The sequence below is a fragment of the Pelophylax lessonae genome, assembly GCF_965119305.1.
Source record: "Pelophylax lessonae genome assembly, chromosome: 1".
NCBI lineage: Eukaryota > Metazoa > Chordata > Amphibia > Anura > Ranidae > Pelophylax > Pelophylax lessonae.
In genome coordinates, this window is record NC_138768.1 from 628,023,238 (window position 1) to 628,041,910 (window position 18,673).

The 18,673-nt window shown below is 40.4% G+C and overlaps 1 protein-coding gene across 2 annotated transcripts in view; it reads right to left on the reverse strand.

The window, feature by feature from the left end:
• Window positions 1–18,673, reverse strand: part of TRPC3 (transient receptor potential cation channel subfamily C member 3) — a 288,110-nt gene that overhangs the window by 13,365 nt on the left and 256,072 nt on the right. For both annotated transcript variants that reach the window (XM_082247949.1, XM_082247950.1), the window contains exon 9: window positions 6,783–6,992. In XM_082247949.1, coding sequence (XP_082104075.1) covers window positions 6,783–6,992 — 210 coding nt within the window. The remainder of the gene's footprint in view (window positions 1–6,782; window positions 6,993–18,673) is intronic.

The following is an 18,673-nucleotide window of genomic DNA, read 5'->3' on the forward strand; positions in this document are numbered from 1 at the left end:
TAATCCACACAAGCCCCTTATCCGAGCATGCAATCCGGCAGGTCAGGAAAGGTGGGGGGGAGGGGATTGCGCGAGGAAGAAAAAGGCATTTTCATAAATAATTGTCTTAAAGTAAACCTGCGCTTTGTCCATGCAGGATAAGGCAACAGGTTATTTTAGTGCCAGCCTCACTTATGGACATCCCCATCCTGCTTGATGTCTACTGGGAACAAAAAGTGGAAGACCTCACAAGTGCCAAGTTGTAACTTGGAGCTTACACAGGGCTGAGGAATCTCTTCTTGCCCTGGAATAAAGCGGAGCAAGTTATCTGCTCCCCAATACCTAGAAGTACTGGGTATGAGGAAGCATTTTTAGCAATGTAAGGTTACTTACTCCTATGGTGCAACTGGGGCAGAAAAGTATATCCAACAATGTTACTGGTAATAATAACTACACATTTGTGTAGGGTGAGGAAAAGCTGAAACCTCTATCAAGTATGACTAATTCCACCACTCAGGGCTTGGTGGCAGAGATGTGACTAAGCCCTGTGCGAGGGCAAAATACATCAGAGGAGGACAGTCTATGAGCGAGACTATTGTGTTCCCTGGGTCCATGTCCAACTTTCAATAAAGATGACGTCATTAGAGCTCCAACGTCCTTTCTCATGCAAGCACGAAAAGTTTATAACAATCCAACTCTATTGAAAACTAAAAATATAACGTCCTTTTCTTCTGATAATGGTAACAGCTCAGATCTCATCTTGTTATCCCCAGCCTGAGATAGCAGAGAGGTGTTCAATGGTTGAGAGGGTCTTGAGAGGATTGAAAATTAGTAGCAGCTTTCAAGTATATACTCAGCAAAGTAGACAAAATAGCAGTAAGCTAAAGTACAGAAACCCAAAACAACCAATCATTTTTCTGATTACAGTTCTCAAAGAAGGATAATCTGTGATGTGCTATCCTGGCTTACTGCCAGACCTTTGCTCTGTAATGGTAAATGCTGAAAGACTAGCAATCTGTTTGCTGACGCCAGTGCAAGACATGGAAAATCCAAACTAATTTAAGCAGACAGTGCATGAAGTTGTTTGGCTCAGAATCTGAATTATTTGTTGTGTTAAAATCAAACATGTATAAACTAATAACCATATTATTTAATTCTCAATACGTGTGAACCAGCCAGTCTCCCCATACTTGGTATATCAGTGTTATATCCACAATTTCAAGCCACATCTGTGGTATAGGAGGGATTTGGGAGGTCCAGTGTAGCTATAGTAGCCTAGGTGCCTGAAACAAAGCCCTAGAGGTGGCTACTCTAATGTACACACCCAATATCACTTCCTTAAAGCGGAGTTCCAGCCACAAAATCGACATAGTCGATTTTGGGCCATCCGCTTGCTATAGCTCACCTGAAACAGAAATGGATAATTACGATTGTTTTTTTTTGTAATTGCAGAAAAACATACTCACCTTTTTTCCAGTTCCTCCCTCGGCGGCCGCGCCCCGCGCCGTCACTTCCGCTTTGCAATGATTCCTGGGAGCTGAACGTCATCGCTCCCAGGAATCAATGTGCCTGCACCGGCCCCAACGTCAGTTCCGGTGCAGGCGCGTCATACCTTGCTAAACAGCTTCTGGGCATGCCCAGAAGCTGTGCAGGGATGACGCTGCAGACCCGGAAGTGACGGTGGGGCCAGCGCAGTGCATCGTGGGACCGAAGAGGACGGAAGAGGTCGCAGAAGAGGATCGCGCTGGCTTCAAGCTGCCCACACCTGAGATGGCAGCGCTGGAGAAGAAATTTTAAAAGTAAGTATTTCTTCTAAAAGGTAAGTGCGAACCGGGACAGATCAGAGGCTAGCCATTGTGGAATGTACTAGCCCTGACTGTCCCGGGGGTATGTATGTTGACATTTTTTTTTTGTGGCTGGAACTCCGCTTTAAGAATACCCAGGACACAATGTTTAGGGTCAGTGGGAATATTAGTCTGGAAAGCAATATTCACTGTGGTAAGAATAGTTTCCCATTAATGGTGCAGCTTCAGGCTTCGCCAAAGTAAGTGTATGAGGTCCTCCCATTGTGTTATTTTTTTTTTTTAATTACTAAAAAAATAACAAATTAAAAAGATTAGATGCAAGCTTATACAGCACCACTTGCTAAACAATAGGTTAGACAAGCCCCCCATTAGCAGTTTTAAATTCAGCTGAGTGACCATAAAAATCTACAGACCACTGCTAAAGAATGTAATTTTTAAAGAAAAAACATATACTTTCTATACAGTATGTACTGTATAAGGCACATATATTTTACAAGACACAAAAGCTTTAATAAGTACCCTTTAAATGTACCATAAGACAACTTTTAATTGTTGTATAGTAATTTGTGTTTTTGCTCTGTGTTATAAAACATTACTATAGAGAATAAACTACAAGCAGATTAATGAATTTATCTGCAAATATTAGATTAGTTTAGCACACAGGCATCTTCGTGTTGGATTTAAGCAGGTCACCGAGGTACTATTTCCATTTTGGCCAAATAATTAAAATGACTTTGGATCTGGCCTTTATTTAATTTAGGGATTGGTGTAGTAATTTATGATTAATTAATGTGAGATCTATATGAAAATATTAAAGCTGAACTACAGACAGATATAAATTGCACAAATAAATGCAGCTTTGCAAACATTAATACACCATTACATTTTTAAAAAATTCAGACTTTTTGAGTAGAAACGACACATTTTCTTGTACCCTGTAGTTTGTGTAGCGCTACTCCCACGGGAGCCGCTTGGTTATTTGGGTTCTCTGTTCTGCGTCTTGACTCCAAGAACAAACCTCAGCCCCTCTGACATGCCTGGTTGAATGAAAGTTACTGCAAGCACATATAAGATCACATGCATAGATACCTTTAACCACTTGCTGACCGCCGCAAGTAAATTTACTGCGGCGGTCAGCCCTTCCTGGGCAAAGTGACGTAGTACTACGTCGCTCGCCCAGGAGCCTGTAGGGGGCGAGCTCCCGCCCCCAGTTGTCCCCGTGCGAGTGACCGGCGGCTCCGATGTCCGCCGGCCACTCACGATCTCCTGCTGGAGAGGGAGAAAGGCAGGTGGCTAATGTAAACAAAGCTGCCTGTCATTCTCCCTGGTGTAACAACAGAGATCATATGATCCTGCTATGTAGGATCGTATGTCTCTATGGTTACATTAAAAGCCACGCCCCTTAACAGTTAGAAGCACGCCCCTAGGGACACACTTAACCCCCGAATCTCTAATAAAGTTAACCCCTTCCCTGCCAGTGTCATTTTTACAGTAACAGTGTATATGTATAGCACTGATTACTGTAGTAATGTCACTGGTACTCCCAAAAGTGTCAAAAATGTCAGTCAGGGGTCCGATCTGTCCGCCGCAATGTCACAGTCCCGCAAACAAAATCGCAGATCGCCGCCATTACTCGTTAAAAAACAAAAACAATAAAAATGACATAAATCTTTCCCGTAGTTATTAAACGCAATAACTTTTGCGCAAACCAATCAATAAACGCTTATTGTGATTTTTTTTTACCAAAAATATGTAGCAGAAAACAAATTGGCCTAAAATGTTAAAAAATTTAGATTTTTACCTTTTTTTTTTTTGAGCATTTCATATAAAAAAATTTGAAAAATATTGTTATTTTTTTAAAATTGTCGCTCTTTTTTTGTTTATAGCGCAAAAAATAAAAATCGCACAGGTGATCAAATACCACCAAAAGAAAGCTCTGTTTTTGGGAAAAAAAGGACGTCAATTTCGTTTAGTTACAGCGTCGCACGACCGCGCAATTGTCCGTTAAAGTCACGCAGTGCAGAATCACAAAATAGGCCCTGGTATTTGAGAAGGAAAATCCTCCGGGGCTTAAGTGGTTAACTTAGCTGTGAATTAGTACCAGGAAATAGGCACAAGACCCTTTATTAGTAAATAAACCCAATGTTTTGGTATGGGCTAAAATAAATGGTGGTTTGAGTATAAATGAACACCCAGAAGGTAGGTTCAGACATGTAATCACTATGCCAAGATAACTTAGAATAGAGTTCTATAACTAGTTTAGAGTGCACTAGGATATAGTGCAATGTCCCCTGAGAGGTATCTTTTGGCATAAGCAGTAGGTAAAGGTCTCCGTGTAAACAGCTGTAAAGGGGCGTTCTTTAGTCCTAACTCTTCAGCCGGCTAGAGTTGTGGCCCAGTTGTACCATTGGTGCACATCAGTACTGTCCCAGTCACACAGCAGACAGTAAAAAAGGCTACTAGATGGCTGTATGGTCAGTTCCTTAAAGTTCCCTATATGGCTCAGTCTTTTTCATTAGCAACAGATAGCATATTCCCACAGCAGCAGCTTAGCTGTCCCAGTTATATTGCAGCTCAACATCCAGTCACACACAATGATTAGTTCACTCTCTGCTCTGCACCCAGGTTAATCTGTCTGTTGGCACCCCTGAACTCAGCATTACAGATTCAGCCCAGCTTGCTGATATGCAGTAGGGGTGGTACACACTGGATATCGATGTGCACTCTCTGGGCTCCCTCATGGCAACAGAAAGCCTTCTCCTGTACAGCTTGGGAATATGCTTAGGAATATGTAGCTCTTCCCCCTCCTCCCTGCAATCTCCTCTTTGGGAAATGCAGTTCAAAAGTTCTTGATTACACAGTAGAGTCTCTCCTCAGGAGTACAGTTTCCACAGCGCATGGCTCCCTGACTCAGTCTATTGAACTCTTCCTTCCCAGCAGCTCCCTCCTTTTTATGAAATAGCTGTTAACCAGTTCAGCACCACAGGGCAGCAGCTGTAGAGAGCAGCTGCAGCCAGTGATCCTTTCAATCTCTATTGTTAGCCAATCACCTGGCTACATTTTTTATCTTGTATTTATGGAAAGGCTGTATAGGTTAAGGGCTAGGTTTTCAAAATATTCAGGACAAGCAGGTGTTAATTATGTATCTTGTTGTTATTTTCCAGTGTGTGGCTATAACCATAAATTATTCATATTTTGTTTGGAGACTATGCTAATTACATTTTAATTTACACAGGCTATAGCCACAAAGATCCATGGGTCTGTAACTGCATTGAAAGGTTGCCTGTGGAGGGATTTCACTAAAACCTTCCCTAGCTGGAATCCCATTGACAGGCCTAGCACAGAGCATTCTGATTGCTAGGACCTGTGGCCTGCACAATGACCTTCTTATCCACTAGGTGTAATTATTTCAGAAGACAATACGTAGGGGTATTGACTTCACTTTTAAAGTAAAACTCAAGGCAAGCAGTTGAAATACATAGAAACTGCTCTGTAAGCCAAATAATTTCTAATTATGCTTAGCCAGCATTGTGATCCATCATGCAATCCTTTTAGGCTCCACTGCAGCTAAAGTATAGCTTATTCAAAAACATACCTCTAGACAGATGCTAACTGGACAATGAAGCAGCAGCAGTACACTGAAGACTTTTACGACACACAAGTGCTTTAAGTGCCATCCTTAGGTCTACCTAGAGTTCAAACCCAAATGCTGCACTAGCATCACGTTAGCTTAAGCAGTGGTCCTCAACTCCGGTCCTCGGGGCCCACTAACAGGCCAGGTTTTAAGTATTACCTTGGGGAGATTCACAGTAGAATACTGCAATCACTGAGCAGCAAATGAGATCACCTGTGATGTAATTCAGTTATCTTGCAAACCTGGCCTGTTAGTGGGCCCCGAGGACCAGGGTTGAGGACCACTGAGCTAAAGGATGCAAAGTTGTCTAAATAAAATAAACATGATGCCATCTTCAGTTTGTCTTTCAACCTATTAAACTAGTGTTCCAACTCATTAAACATATGTATATCAGATATGTCTTTGACACCAAAAAATTTAAGTCCTCCTCTTGTTATAAGGAAATTATGCTAAACCCTCCTGACCAATAAGTCTGTGACTAGCATCACAGACTTATTGAGTATGCAGCCAGTTCCAGGAGGATGAAGGAATTGATACCACTGAATGGCCCCCACGCTCGTCTGACCTTAATCCAATAGAACACCTCTGGGACATTATGTTTTGGTCCATCTGACTCCACCAGGTAGCACCCCAGTCTATTCAGGAGCTCAGTGATGTCCTGGTCCAGATCTGAGAGGAAATACCCCAGGACCTCATCTGTCGTCTCAAAAGGAAAGTGCCCTGACATTTTCAGGCATGCATACAAGCACATGGGGGCCATACAAACTACTAAGTACCATTTCGAGTTACTGCAATGACATTTCAGCAACATGAACTAGCCTGCTGCATAATTTTTTCACTTAGATTTTTTGGGGTGTTTTGAGCAGTGTATATATTCTTCAACCTTGTACTCCTTCCTGTTATGGTTTACAAGTATGGCATAATTCACCTGCCCTCGGCTTCCTCTCTTCCCTTTCTCCCCTATTCTCCATTCCCTGTACCCCCTCTTTCTCCCCCCCCTTGCCTTTACCCCCTTTTCTCTCTTCTACCTTCCCCTTCCCGCTTTATATTCTCCCTATTACACCGCCTTCCATAAAACCTTTCTCTTTCTTTTTGTGTTATGTGATCTATGTTTATTGCATATTGTTAACCCAAACCTAGGTAGTTTTTGCTATTGTCCTTCTTAACTTTGAGATTCCCGACCCTCTTGGTTCTCGGGTATGTTATTTGGATGTTAAAAATGTATAGAAGATCATTTGAAACCTGCTTATATGTTTTTTCTCTGTTTTTTCTTGGTTATCTTCTAAATAATCAGATTTTAAACAAAAAGAAAAGATATGTCTTTGAGATTACAACAGTGTTTACAAAAATTGGTAAACCTTTACCCTTGATTTGGAGTCCCCCATCCCTATTTCAATGTCTTTCTGTAGTTTTCTTGTCCTGCACTTGCAAAAATTGATAATCCTTAAGATTAAGTAGACAAAGGACTTTGGACTTGGCACAACGCTGAATGGGGGTGGAAGGGTCTTCCCGTCATCAAAATAGGACAACCATAATTTTGATCGAGCAAATTTCCATTCCACATCACTATCATCCTGGACATAGTAGAAAGAGAAAATAAAAATATTGTACACATTTGCTTTATAGGCATTTACCATTCTAAAGTCTTTTAACATTCAAATACTTTTCATTTTCATCATTAAGAACCTGTTTATTCCAGGAATTAATTGGATCTGCATTACAGTTATCCTGCATGTTGTTCCTTTTTACTTTGTATTGTTATGTCAGGTTGACTTATATTGGCATGCAGCAGTTTTAGTATATTGCCAAAAAATATATGTAAAAGTGATCCACAAATTTAAAAAAAAAAAAAGGAAAAGAAAAAGGTTTTCGGTGGATTGGCCCTGTAAGTGTATGATACAATTGGAAGGTTACAATTTATGAGTGGCGTTGCCTAACACTCCAAATGCATCTGCAGTGAAGTTATTATTTCCAATGCAAAGCCTTTCAGTTCATTCCTTGTCTAATAAAATCATATGGTGTTTGTTACTGATGAGTTGCAGCACAGCAGGCAGAAATGACACAGCGGTAAATTTGCAGTGATCCTTTGTGCATGTCTTCAGTGATCCATAATGGAAGCTAGAGCATGGCTGAGGTGATGTAAATGCTGTTTTCCTTTTGCAAGCTTCCAATACAAGATTTACAGTACAGAGGACTAGGCATAAATCTTCCCAGAGGAAATCACCTTTTTTTTTTTCATTTTACTGCAGTCATTGAAATGTGATAAAATTTATAGCCTTGACCAGTTATGTCATCTAATCTATGTCTGCAAGGCTGATGGGTTAGAAAACCCAACTTAGTAAAAGAGCCTTAAAATATAAATGAGTCAAGCCTTTAGAGCAAATCCTGAACTGACTGGGTATTATTTGATGAGGACTTAACATTTTATTATTTATAAAATATTGATCACACTCAAGAACTCATCAAGTCACATTCCCCTGACAGCTGCTTTTACACCCAGGGAAATACTATTACTAATATAGGTTGTGGGGAATTGTGAAGTTCTTTTTTGGCGTTCATTATTAATATAAAAATTTACTAGGTGTACCCTGTGTAAGTGGTGCAATTTGTCAGGTATTACATGATTGTTTCATAATCATTTCAGAAAAAGGTTAAGGGCATTTACTATATTTTCCAGCTTTTTCTCTTAAGCGCATGTGACTCATGTTATCGCCATATGTGATTGATTACAGAAAAAAACAAAGATCGTGATAACAGAAGACACTTCAGGAAGAATTTGTTCCTAAAAATGAAAAAGGGGAAAGGATTGGTAAAAGGCACTACCTGTTCAAAGGAGATTGAGGTAGTGTACAGTGCAAACTTTAAACATAAATCTCCATCATAATAAAAAAACTCCAATGTAATTATCAAACATACAATAAGTAAATTGTTTGGTTATAATACTTAAAGTGCACGTGCCAAATAAACGCAAATTGGGCATATACCAAGGCCCAAATGAGGTGCTCAGGGTCGAAAATAATTGTTTATAAACTGTAAATAAAACAAAATTGTGCACAGTGTGTGATACAAATATATTATCTTATACACTGCTTATAGTGATTTATATCGGTGAAAATAGTACCTGTGTGGGTAGTACTCAATTGTTGTTTCCTTATTATAGAACATGTGAGGCGACAGTGCTCTTGAGGAAAAAATGACACACAAAAAATGAGTTGACATAAAAAGGGATCTGTCCCTTTAAGTATAATAAATGAGTTCAAGTGAATAAGTCCAATATGCTATTTAGCAAATAGTGATGCTGGTGAATCTCGTGCCTATACCGGTGGTGCCCACTAGGTATTACACTCACCCTTCTCAGACCCTCAAGACAGGGTTATTTGGTTGACTGGTGTTATTGGTAACCTCCAAAAATGAATGAACAATCTGGGGGATCTTTTGTATCTGAATATGAGCGGGCTCAGATGTGCCTCCAAAAGATGTTCTCACGATCTAGGTAGCTCTGGCTCAATGACCGGTAATCAACTGCAGTTTCCATGTACTGTTAAATTTTGGGGTCCCAAAACAGGTGGAAAAAAAATATCTTCACACCTGATCTGGTGTCTTCTGCAGGTTCCCATTCAGAACAGAACACAGACAGGCAAAGCCAAACTCCTCCAGACCAGCCAAGGTCAGAGCCAGCAATCAGATCCTCAGGTCCTCCTGTAATTGGAGCACACTTGGAGTCAGCTTGTCCTCTTCAGTTTGTGAATTTCACATTTCAGAAGTTTTGTTGCCTCCCTCCCTTTCTGACACTGGAGCTGTCAACAGGTCAGCACAGCAGCAACAAATCTATCCATGTGTTAAAGGGACAGATCCCTTTTTATGTCAACTCATTTTTTGTGCCATTTTTTCCTCAAGAGCACTGTCACCTCACACGTTCTATAATAAGGCAACAACAATTGAGTACTACTCACACTGGTACTATTTTCACCGATTATAAATCACTATAAGCAGTGTATAAGACAATACATTTTTATCACACACTGTGCACAATTTTGTTTTATTTACAGTTTATAAACAATTATTTTCGACACCGAGCACCTCATTTGGGCCTTGGTATATGCCCAATTAGCATTTATTTGGCACATACACTTTAAGTATTATAACCAAATTATTTACTTATTGTATGTTTGATAATTACATTGGAGTTTTTTTTTATTATGATGGAGATTTATGTTTAAAGTTTGCACTGTACACTACCTCAATCTCCTTTGAACAGGTAGCGCCTTTTACCAATCCTTTCCCCTTTTTCATTTCTTGTACCCTTGTTTATTACAAAGTAGGTTGGTGGCAGCTTACACCTGCAAACTAAACTCATACACACCATAGCGCTGGTCACATTTGATTTTTTTATTGTTCCTAAAAATGTCCTGTTAACAGAAAGCTAAGTGAAGGGATGCTAGTGACACACAGGTTCCAAGCGAGTCGAGTAGGTTTTTATTAGCATCAGCAGATGTCATAAAAAAATATAAAACGCATGTAGGTGTGGTGCAGCGTGGTGCGGCCGCAATAATTTACGCAGTCAGGTGCAATTAAAAACTTGTATTGAGCACAGCAAGAGTTCACAACAAACCTGGAGAGAAAGCTGCTCACCAGCCAGGTACATTCACGGTTTCCAGTAATGGTAAGAGAACGGGTATCAGCCAGATTGATAGCATCTGCAAAGATATCAGAGTGTGGCCTGGCTGTCTCATGCCCAAGCGGGAAGTTGTCCAAGGAGTTGGGACCCTACACTTTGCCTCCTTGTCAAGAACTTTTCCCTTACTGCTAGTACTGTCCCTAACAGGTAGGATACCTGTTCCTACTATACAAACTTGCAAAATGCATGCCAAACCTGCGAGCCAAGGCCTTAAATAGCTCTGACAGACCCAAAATGGCTGCTTGATTCACACAGGGCAGCAGCGTCTAATAGGATAGCTTCTCCAAAATCATAGAGGAACCCTGTTGCCCCTGACTTCCTCTCCAAAAACAGTACCATTGTGGAAGAGCACCACCTACAGTGGAGAAGTACACTGCTCACTGAAAGGAAATGTACACCGCACCAGGTGAGGACAATCCAACTCCCAAGCAATTAGGTGCAAGTCCAGTCTGTGGTCTGGATCCAGTCATTGTAAACGAAAAGAGGTTTGACCGCACTCCAGTGGATGAAGATAAAATGATTCTTTATTAAGATTGTTAATCCAACAAAACAAGACATTCAAGCCACAGACAGTTGACGCGTTTCACATACGCATTTCATAACTGGCCAGTTATGATTAAACGATCTTGAATCATAAAACGTGTCAACTGTCTGTGGCTCGATTGTCTTGTTTTGTTGGATTTACAATCTTAATAAACAATAATTTTATCTTCATCCACTGGAGTGCGGTCAAACCTCTTTTCGTTTACATGGAGAAGTAGAATGCTCCTGCCTACATGCATTTCAGGGACTCAGCGGTCCCCTTTATTAAGGCTTAAAGTATTGGAGAAGTTCAAAGATATTGATGAACTGAATTTCGTTCAACTATTAAAGACAAATATTAAGTATGCATTGAAGTTGTGCTTCCCTTACTGGTAAGGCAGCCTCACCTTTATAAGACGCTTGTTAATATCAAAAAAGATCTACTGGGCTCACTTTTTTTTTGTGGCACTCTGTTGGAATACATTGCCCATGTATTTTGTGCAACAACTACATCAGCCATTAGATGGCAGTGTTTATACATTTTTAGCCACATCTATAGTTAAACCCTATGTCTTTTCTCTGTATAATAAAGTTCCTGTTTCTGTTTCCAGTTAAGCAGCAAAGCCCATGTGGACTGTACACTGTCTGTCTGTTCTATAGAGCAATATACAGAAGTTCTAACATGTTATGGGTCCAGACATAACCCAGGCACCCAGAGAAAGCTGAGAACCCAGTGCAAGATACAGAAACAGAAAGAAGACTGCAAGAATAACAGAAAACAGCCAGAAATGCAGCTGCAACAAAGCTTTCATTTGCAAATCTGACAAGCCAGAACTACCAGTCTTGGAAATTCAAGATGAAAATGCTCCTAATAAGAGAAGGTATGTGGAAATTTATAAATTATGTCAGGCCAGAACACCCTTCAGATGAGTAAATAGAGAGACCAAAAAGCTCAGAGCACAATCTCGCTTAGCAAAAAAGATGATTAAATCATACATATATGTAAGTGTGAAACTGCTAAAGAAATGACAGAAGGAGTAAAAAAGGGGCTAGAAAGAGCTAATCTCAGCAATAAACTGTATTTGATTAGAAAGCTATACCAAACCAAGGCGATGAAAGGCCAGGATATGCAGGATTACATAAGGCACACCTTGGAAATGGTTGAATGCCTGAGAGGTATAGGAGAAGTATTAAAAGATTTTCATATCGCAGCACTATTACTCAGTGGTTTACCAGAAAGTTATGAAATGCTTGTCACAGCACTTGATGAACGTCCAGATGATGAACTGACATTGGAATATGTTAAGGGCAAGCTTTTGGATAAATATAAGCATAAAACAGAAAGCGTTAATAGTGATGGTGCTTCTGTCACAGAGTCGGCTTTAAAGATGAAAAATAGGAATAAAAACAGTAACATGCAACAAGATACACGTGAATTCTTTGGGTGTAAGAAACCAGGTCATTTAAAAGAAAACTGCAGAATCTGGAAAGCTAGAATGCAAAAACAAACAAAACTACAAGGCCAAAGGTGTGAAGGAGGAAACTGATTTTGCTTCCTCATCATCTTTTCTCACTGATTTTGCTTCTTCCGAGTTGCACCTAATCTTTGCAGGCATGGTGTGTTGATTCAGGAGCTTTGAGCCACATAACAAATGACAGAAATTTCTTAAAAAAAAAAAAAAAACAGAAAAAAAATCACAACAGCTAATGGGCAAATATTGGAATCAGAAGCAATAGTAGATGGTTTTCTTTACTGTCCTTTTTTCCAGAGTGTCACAGAAAGATAACAGTGAAAAATGTCCTTTATGTCCCTGCTCTTGAAACAAATCTTTTGTCAGTGAAGAAGCTCACAGAACAAAGCAATGTAGTGACCTCTCAAGATGACAGTTGTGCCATCACAAAAAGTGAAATATCTTACTTGCAAAGGCTAAAATTACAGATGAACTGTATAAGCTGAACTGCAATAAGGTGGTTAATACTGCCATGGAGGAAAAAACATTCAAACTGCATTCACACATGGCACAGACAACTTGGGCACAGAAGTCCTTACATAATAAAGACATTAACTGAGAATGACTATGCAAGTGGAATAAAAATTAGTTCATGTGATCAAACAATGAAATGCATCAGCTGTATAAAAGGAAAAATGACAAGCAAAGCCTTTCCAAAGCAGAGTACCGGCAGAGCTAAGAAACCTCTGGACTTAATCCATTCAGAACTTTCTGGTCCAATGGAAACATTTACCCAAGGAAAGAAGAGGTATTTTCTTACTTTTATGGATGATTACTCCAGGTATATTACACTATGTATATCTGTTACTCAAAAAAGTGAAGTACCAGAGAAACTTGAACAGCATGTGGTTCAAGAAAGCAACATAATTGGCAAAATGCTGAGTGTATTGTGCACAGACAATAGAACTGAATATACAGGTGATAACACACAGGCGAATCTCAGAAAACATGGCATAATATTTCAAACTACCGTACCATACAAACCAGAACAAAATGGGGTTGCAGAAAAAAATTAACCATACTCTACGTGAGAGTGTAAGAACCATGCTGTTTGATGCAGATATGCCAACCACATACTGGGGGGAGGCAATCATGACATGCTATCTCCAAAATCAACTACCAGAAAAATCAGCAGAGAAAACTCCATATGAACTGTGGAATGGAAGGGCACTGAATTTGAACCAGCTAAACATTTTTGGAAGCAAAGCCTATGTGCACATCCCAAAAGAAAAACGTACAAAATTGGATGCTTGGCCAAAGGAAGGTGTACTTGTGGAGTACAGTAAATCTCAAAAGGGATTCAGAATTCTACACCAAGACACAAGCAAGGTAACCATCAGTAGAAGTGTAGACGTCGCTATAACGTCAGTGTGTTCATGAACTAACACAAACGCTTCAAACTGAGTGAATTTCCACATCAGTGTCACATGAAGATAAGCAACAAAGTGACACTGAAACGGGAATTAACACAGACAATCCAAACATTGTAAAAGAAGAAACCAGGCCACAAAAGGCTTCAGTCAGGAAATCCACCAGAGGCAGTAAAGGCATGCAAGCCAAACGTCTGTCCTATGTTGCTTGTGTAGCATTAAAACCAGAGCCAGATTCATGAGATGAGATGAAAAGACTTTCAACTCACGAGAAACAAAAGTGGATCAAAGCATTTGACAAAACCGCTTACAAGAAACAGATTTATAGAACTGAGATCTGAAATAGGACTAATATAATAAGTAATTGTTAAGTGGGGGTGTTGGAATACATTGTTCATGTATTTTGTGCAACAACTACATCAGCCAGTAGATGACAGTGTTTTTTAAGTTTTATCTGCATCTATGGTTAAACTGCAAGTCTTTTATCTGTATAATAAAGTTCCTTTTTCAAGTTAAAGCGGAACTCCACTGAAAAGGGGAAGTTCCGCCTTATGGAATTAAGGAATTGTCCCCCGATCCTCTTGCACAATTGGCACATTTGAGGAGCGGGGGGTGGGGGGGGGAGCAGGTACCAGATTTTTGACAGGTACCTGCTCCCACTTTCATTCTGAGCGACGCAGCACTTGGCAACAGAAGTTTTCCTCCTTACCCTTGCAGTCTTCTGGGACGCACAGGTCCCAGGAGACTGCATCCACCAATCCAGGATGCACCGGGCGACTCTCGCATGCCCGTACTGCCCATAGTGCCCATAGTGAAGATGCCAGCGCCGCCGAGGGAGGACGGAGGATAAAGACGGTTGGGTAGAGCTCACCGCTTGACCGTGGGACAGGTCAGTGGCAGTTTTTTTTAAAAGTCAGCAGCTACACTTTTTGCAGCTGCTGACTTTTATTTTTTTTATAGCTGGCTGGAGCTCCTTTTTAAACAGCTAAGCCCAAGCAGACTGTGCACTGTCTATCTGTTCTGTAGGGCCATATACAGAATTTCTAATACACTCTTATCATTTTACTTTGCTTACTGTTAATGTTTCCATAGACCCATCTGGGGACAGTGGCATCCTAGGAGCTATCTTCACCTATATTTTGGAAAACAATTCCTCTCAAACCTGACAACAACTGATCTAACTATAGTCCAGTGCTCCACCAGCACATTTATCCCTATAAATGCCACAGCATGTCTGGTTCTGCCATCCCTTGTGCCATCCTAATTAAAGCACTGGTTCCCTGGTATCTATAGGGTTAATATAAAACAAGAAAGAGCTACGCTTGGAACAATCAATTCAATAAAAGGGAATAAAAAATATACATAAAAAACAAAGACAACAGCAGCTGCACATATGTCAGGATATAAACATACACAATATATAAAGTAATAGGTGCAGCGCTAGAGAACAAGCGTATACAAGTTCCAAAAAATCTGTGTGTAGTCCTATTCGGTTTAAATCAGCAAATGTCTGTGATTCCAAGATGGTATTGCGGGGTTAAATATATCACCACCACCAGATGTCCCCAAACACACTAACCCTTACCGTCAGGCTAATAAGACTGCACCAGATAAATAATCTCCACGCTGGTACATCCAAACATAACCACAGTTCTCCATAAGTTCTCAGGAACACGAATGACAGATGAGTCACTCAAGATCCTCATATGGCCTCAAAAAAAGTGAAAAGGCTCATAGTGCAGTAAGTTAAATTAAAGTGGTGCTTTATTAAATCATAAAATACACTCACATTCTATCAGGATGGCTTCAGCGTATAAACAGTTTGGGTTATTTCCTTCCAAGAAGATGGCCGCTGCGTCCTCCGGCGCAATGACGTCACACGCTCCGTAGCCCGCCCGACGCGGCATTTCGTCAACAATGACGTCGTCAGGGGCGTGGTTTGTGGACGGCATCGCGCACATTTATGTACCCAGGACGGAACGAGCGGCACTTAGCTAATGGAGAACATCTGCCGAATGTTCATTATGCTCCTGAACGGAACCAGAATTAGTCTATTATGGGCAGCAACATTGTTAAAGCCGAAATTAAAATACAATAAGCCCAAAGATCCCTAAATAAATAGGGGCAATATGGGGCAAATCTGCATATTTGGCATAAAATTTCTTATTATATTATATGTATACGGACCCAGCTACACCATATACCATATACCAAGCCCCAAAATCACAGGGAGCATAAAAAATCCTTGGTGATATCCAAGGAAGTACTCTCAAAGCCAGTCAGCATTGAATCATTAATGTGACAAAGAAATATAAAGCTAAATTAGAATATGCAAAATATGTAAATATAACAGCGCCATCTCCTAAGGAAAGAAACAATCCCACAGAACAGCACGTTACAGCGCCATTTTGTGGAATAAAAGTAAAAATACATACATAAATCAATAACATAACAAATATACACAAGACATATGTGCAAATTGAATAAATTCCAAATGTTAAAATTACGATTAAAAAATAAATAAATGAGGAATCAGAGAACCAAAAGAAAAATTAAGAGAAAATTAAGTATTGGATATAAAGGCGTTGACATCCCACTCCACCTTCATACCATGTGGAGAGTACGTCTTTGACCTATAAATCCCTCTAGCCTCAAGCTTGGAAATCTCCCTGACCATATTACTCCCACGCCAGTTTGCCACAACATGCTCAATCCCAATGAACACCGTACCTGTAGGGTCCTTGTTGTGGCACAAGGCGTAGTGCTTTGAGAGGCTATGGCCAGGGAAACCTTTGCGGATGTTGGCCACATGCTCATTGAGTCTTGTGACCAACATCCGCTTGGTCCGACCTATGTATTACAGACCGCAAGGGCAACAAATAATATGCACGACATATTTAGTCGTGCAAGTAATAAATTGCTTGATAGCAAAACTCTCCTGTGTAGTAGATGACACAAAGGAGGTAACTTTCCTTGGATGGTATGCATTCAGAATACAGATGGGGCACTTCCAACAGGGAAAGTAACCCACTAAATTCTGAAAAAAAGCAGAAGGCTTCCGTGGTAAATTGACAACGTTCGGGGCAACCTGTAATCTTAGAGGTGGTACCCCCCTATAAATGACCACTGGGTTATCTGGGAGCTGTGGTCCCCAAACCGCGTCACTACGTAGCACACTCTAGTGCTTCCGCAGGATCCTCTTAACTGCAAAATGCTGGTTAGAGAATGTAGTGAGAAAGGAGAAATTTAAATTTTGATTAATCACTCTACTCCTAGGGGCCAGCAATTCCTTGCGGTCCCTACTGCCAGCATCCATCATGGCTTGTTGTACTTCTTGTGGGTCATAACCCTTTTCATGAAACCAAGATTTTAGGATCTCAGACTCACTCAGGAAGTCCTCATAATTAGTACAATTTCTCCGCAATCGGAGAAATTGACTCTTAGGCACCGACCTAAGCCATGATGGGTGATGGCAGCTAGAAGTGTCAATGAGACCATTTCGATCCGTTGCCTTGAAAAAAATTGAAGTAAGGATAGAATCCTCCTCAATCTTGATCCTCAGATCTAGATAGTGTATCTCCTTATCACTAACCTCATATTGCAGGCAAATACCTCTATCATTACTATTGAGTTCAAGGAAGAGCCCCTTTAAGGACTCAACACTGCCTTCCCAGAGGAGGAGGACGTCCTCTATGTACCGCCTCCAGAGCCGTAATTCTGGTCTGGGGGTTCCATAGATGACGTCCTCCTCCCACTTGGCCATAAATAAGTTTGCCATACTCAAGGCAAACTTAGCCCCCATGGCTACACCCTTATTCTGCGTGTAGTACTTTTCGTCAAACCTAAAGAAATTGTGTGACATACAGTACTCAAGCAGAGACAATATAAATTGTTGCTGTCTAGGGTGTAAGGAGGCCCCCCCTGACAAAAAATGTTCCACTTCGGCACATCCGTGTTCATGCGAGATAACAGTGTAAAGCGAGGTAACATCAGCTTTTACGAGCAAAAAGCCTTCCCTCCACTGTACCTCTTGCAAAATGTTGATCACCTGCGTGGAATCTTTCAGATAAGAGAGAGTATTTACCACCAGGAGCTGAAGAAAAAAATCAATGTATTTCCCTGCTCTGGAAGTAATGGAATTAATCCCACTAATAATGTTTGCTCGTAACAGCTGATGTTACCTCGCTCTACACTGTTATGTCGCATGAACACGGATGTGCAGCAGTGGAACATTTTTTGTCAGGGGGGGCGTGAGAATGCGAGTGTATTTTATGATTTAATAAAGCACTTCTTTAATTAAACTTACTGCACTATGAGCCTTTTAACTATTTTTGGGGCCATATGAGGATCTTGAGGATCTGTGACTCATCTGTCATTCATGTTCCTGAGAACTTATGGAGATCTGTGGTTAAGTTTGGATGAACCAGCGTGGAGATTATCTATCTGGTGCAGTCTTATCAGCCTGACGGTAAGGGTCAGTGTGTTTGGTGACATCTGGTGGTGGTGGTATGTTTAACCCAGCAATACCATCTTGGAATCACAGACATTTGCTGATTTAAACTGAATAGAACTACACACAGATTTTTTGGAACTTTTATATGCTTGTTCTCTAGCGCTGCACCTATTACTTTATATCTATAGGGTTGTATGTAAGAATTTTGAATTATGCCTCCCATTTTTAGGCTCCCTCTGCGACAACATTTCAAGCTTTTCTCAGGGAAGGTATGGTCCTAACTAATCCTTTATAACCTAAATTACCAGTCAGAGTACAAAGCACATGCTCCTTGTAATGACATGGGCATTCAAGATGTAAATAAATCTTTAGCACCAAGAGAATGTGATGGATCTGGCCATAAGCTAGAAGAAGCTCTATCACAAAAAGTAATTTAACTAATTTTGTTAAACATGCATGAGTTTCATTGTGGATTCCATGCAGAAGTCATTTTCATTTAGATTGCAGTGTATGCGGAAAGCTTGCCTCATTTCCTGGATGCCCATCCTAACTGCATGCAAATGTCAATGGGTTTACAATGAGCAGTGAAAATCTAATGTGAACCGTTGTAATTTGTGTAGTTGATTAATGACTATTTTGGGGAGATGTTTCCTGCAAAAATTTAAATATTTTAACAAATGTCAGTCTTATATATGACCCATTAGAATATATCTAGTAAAGG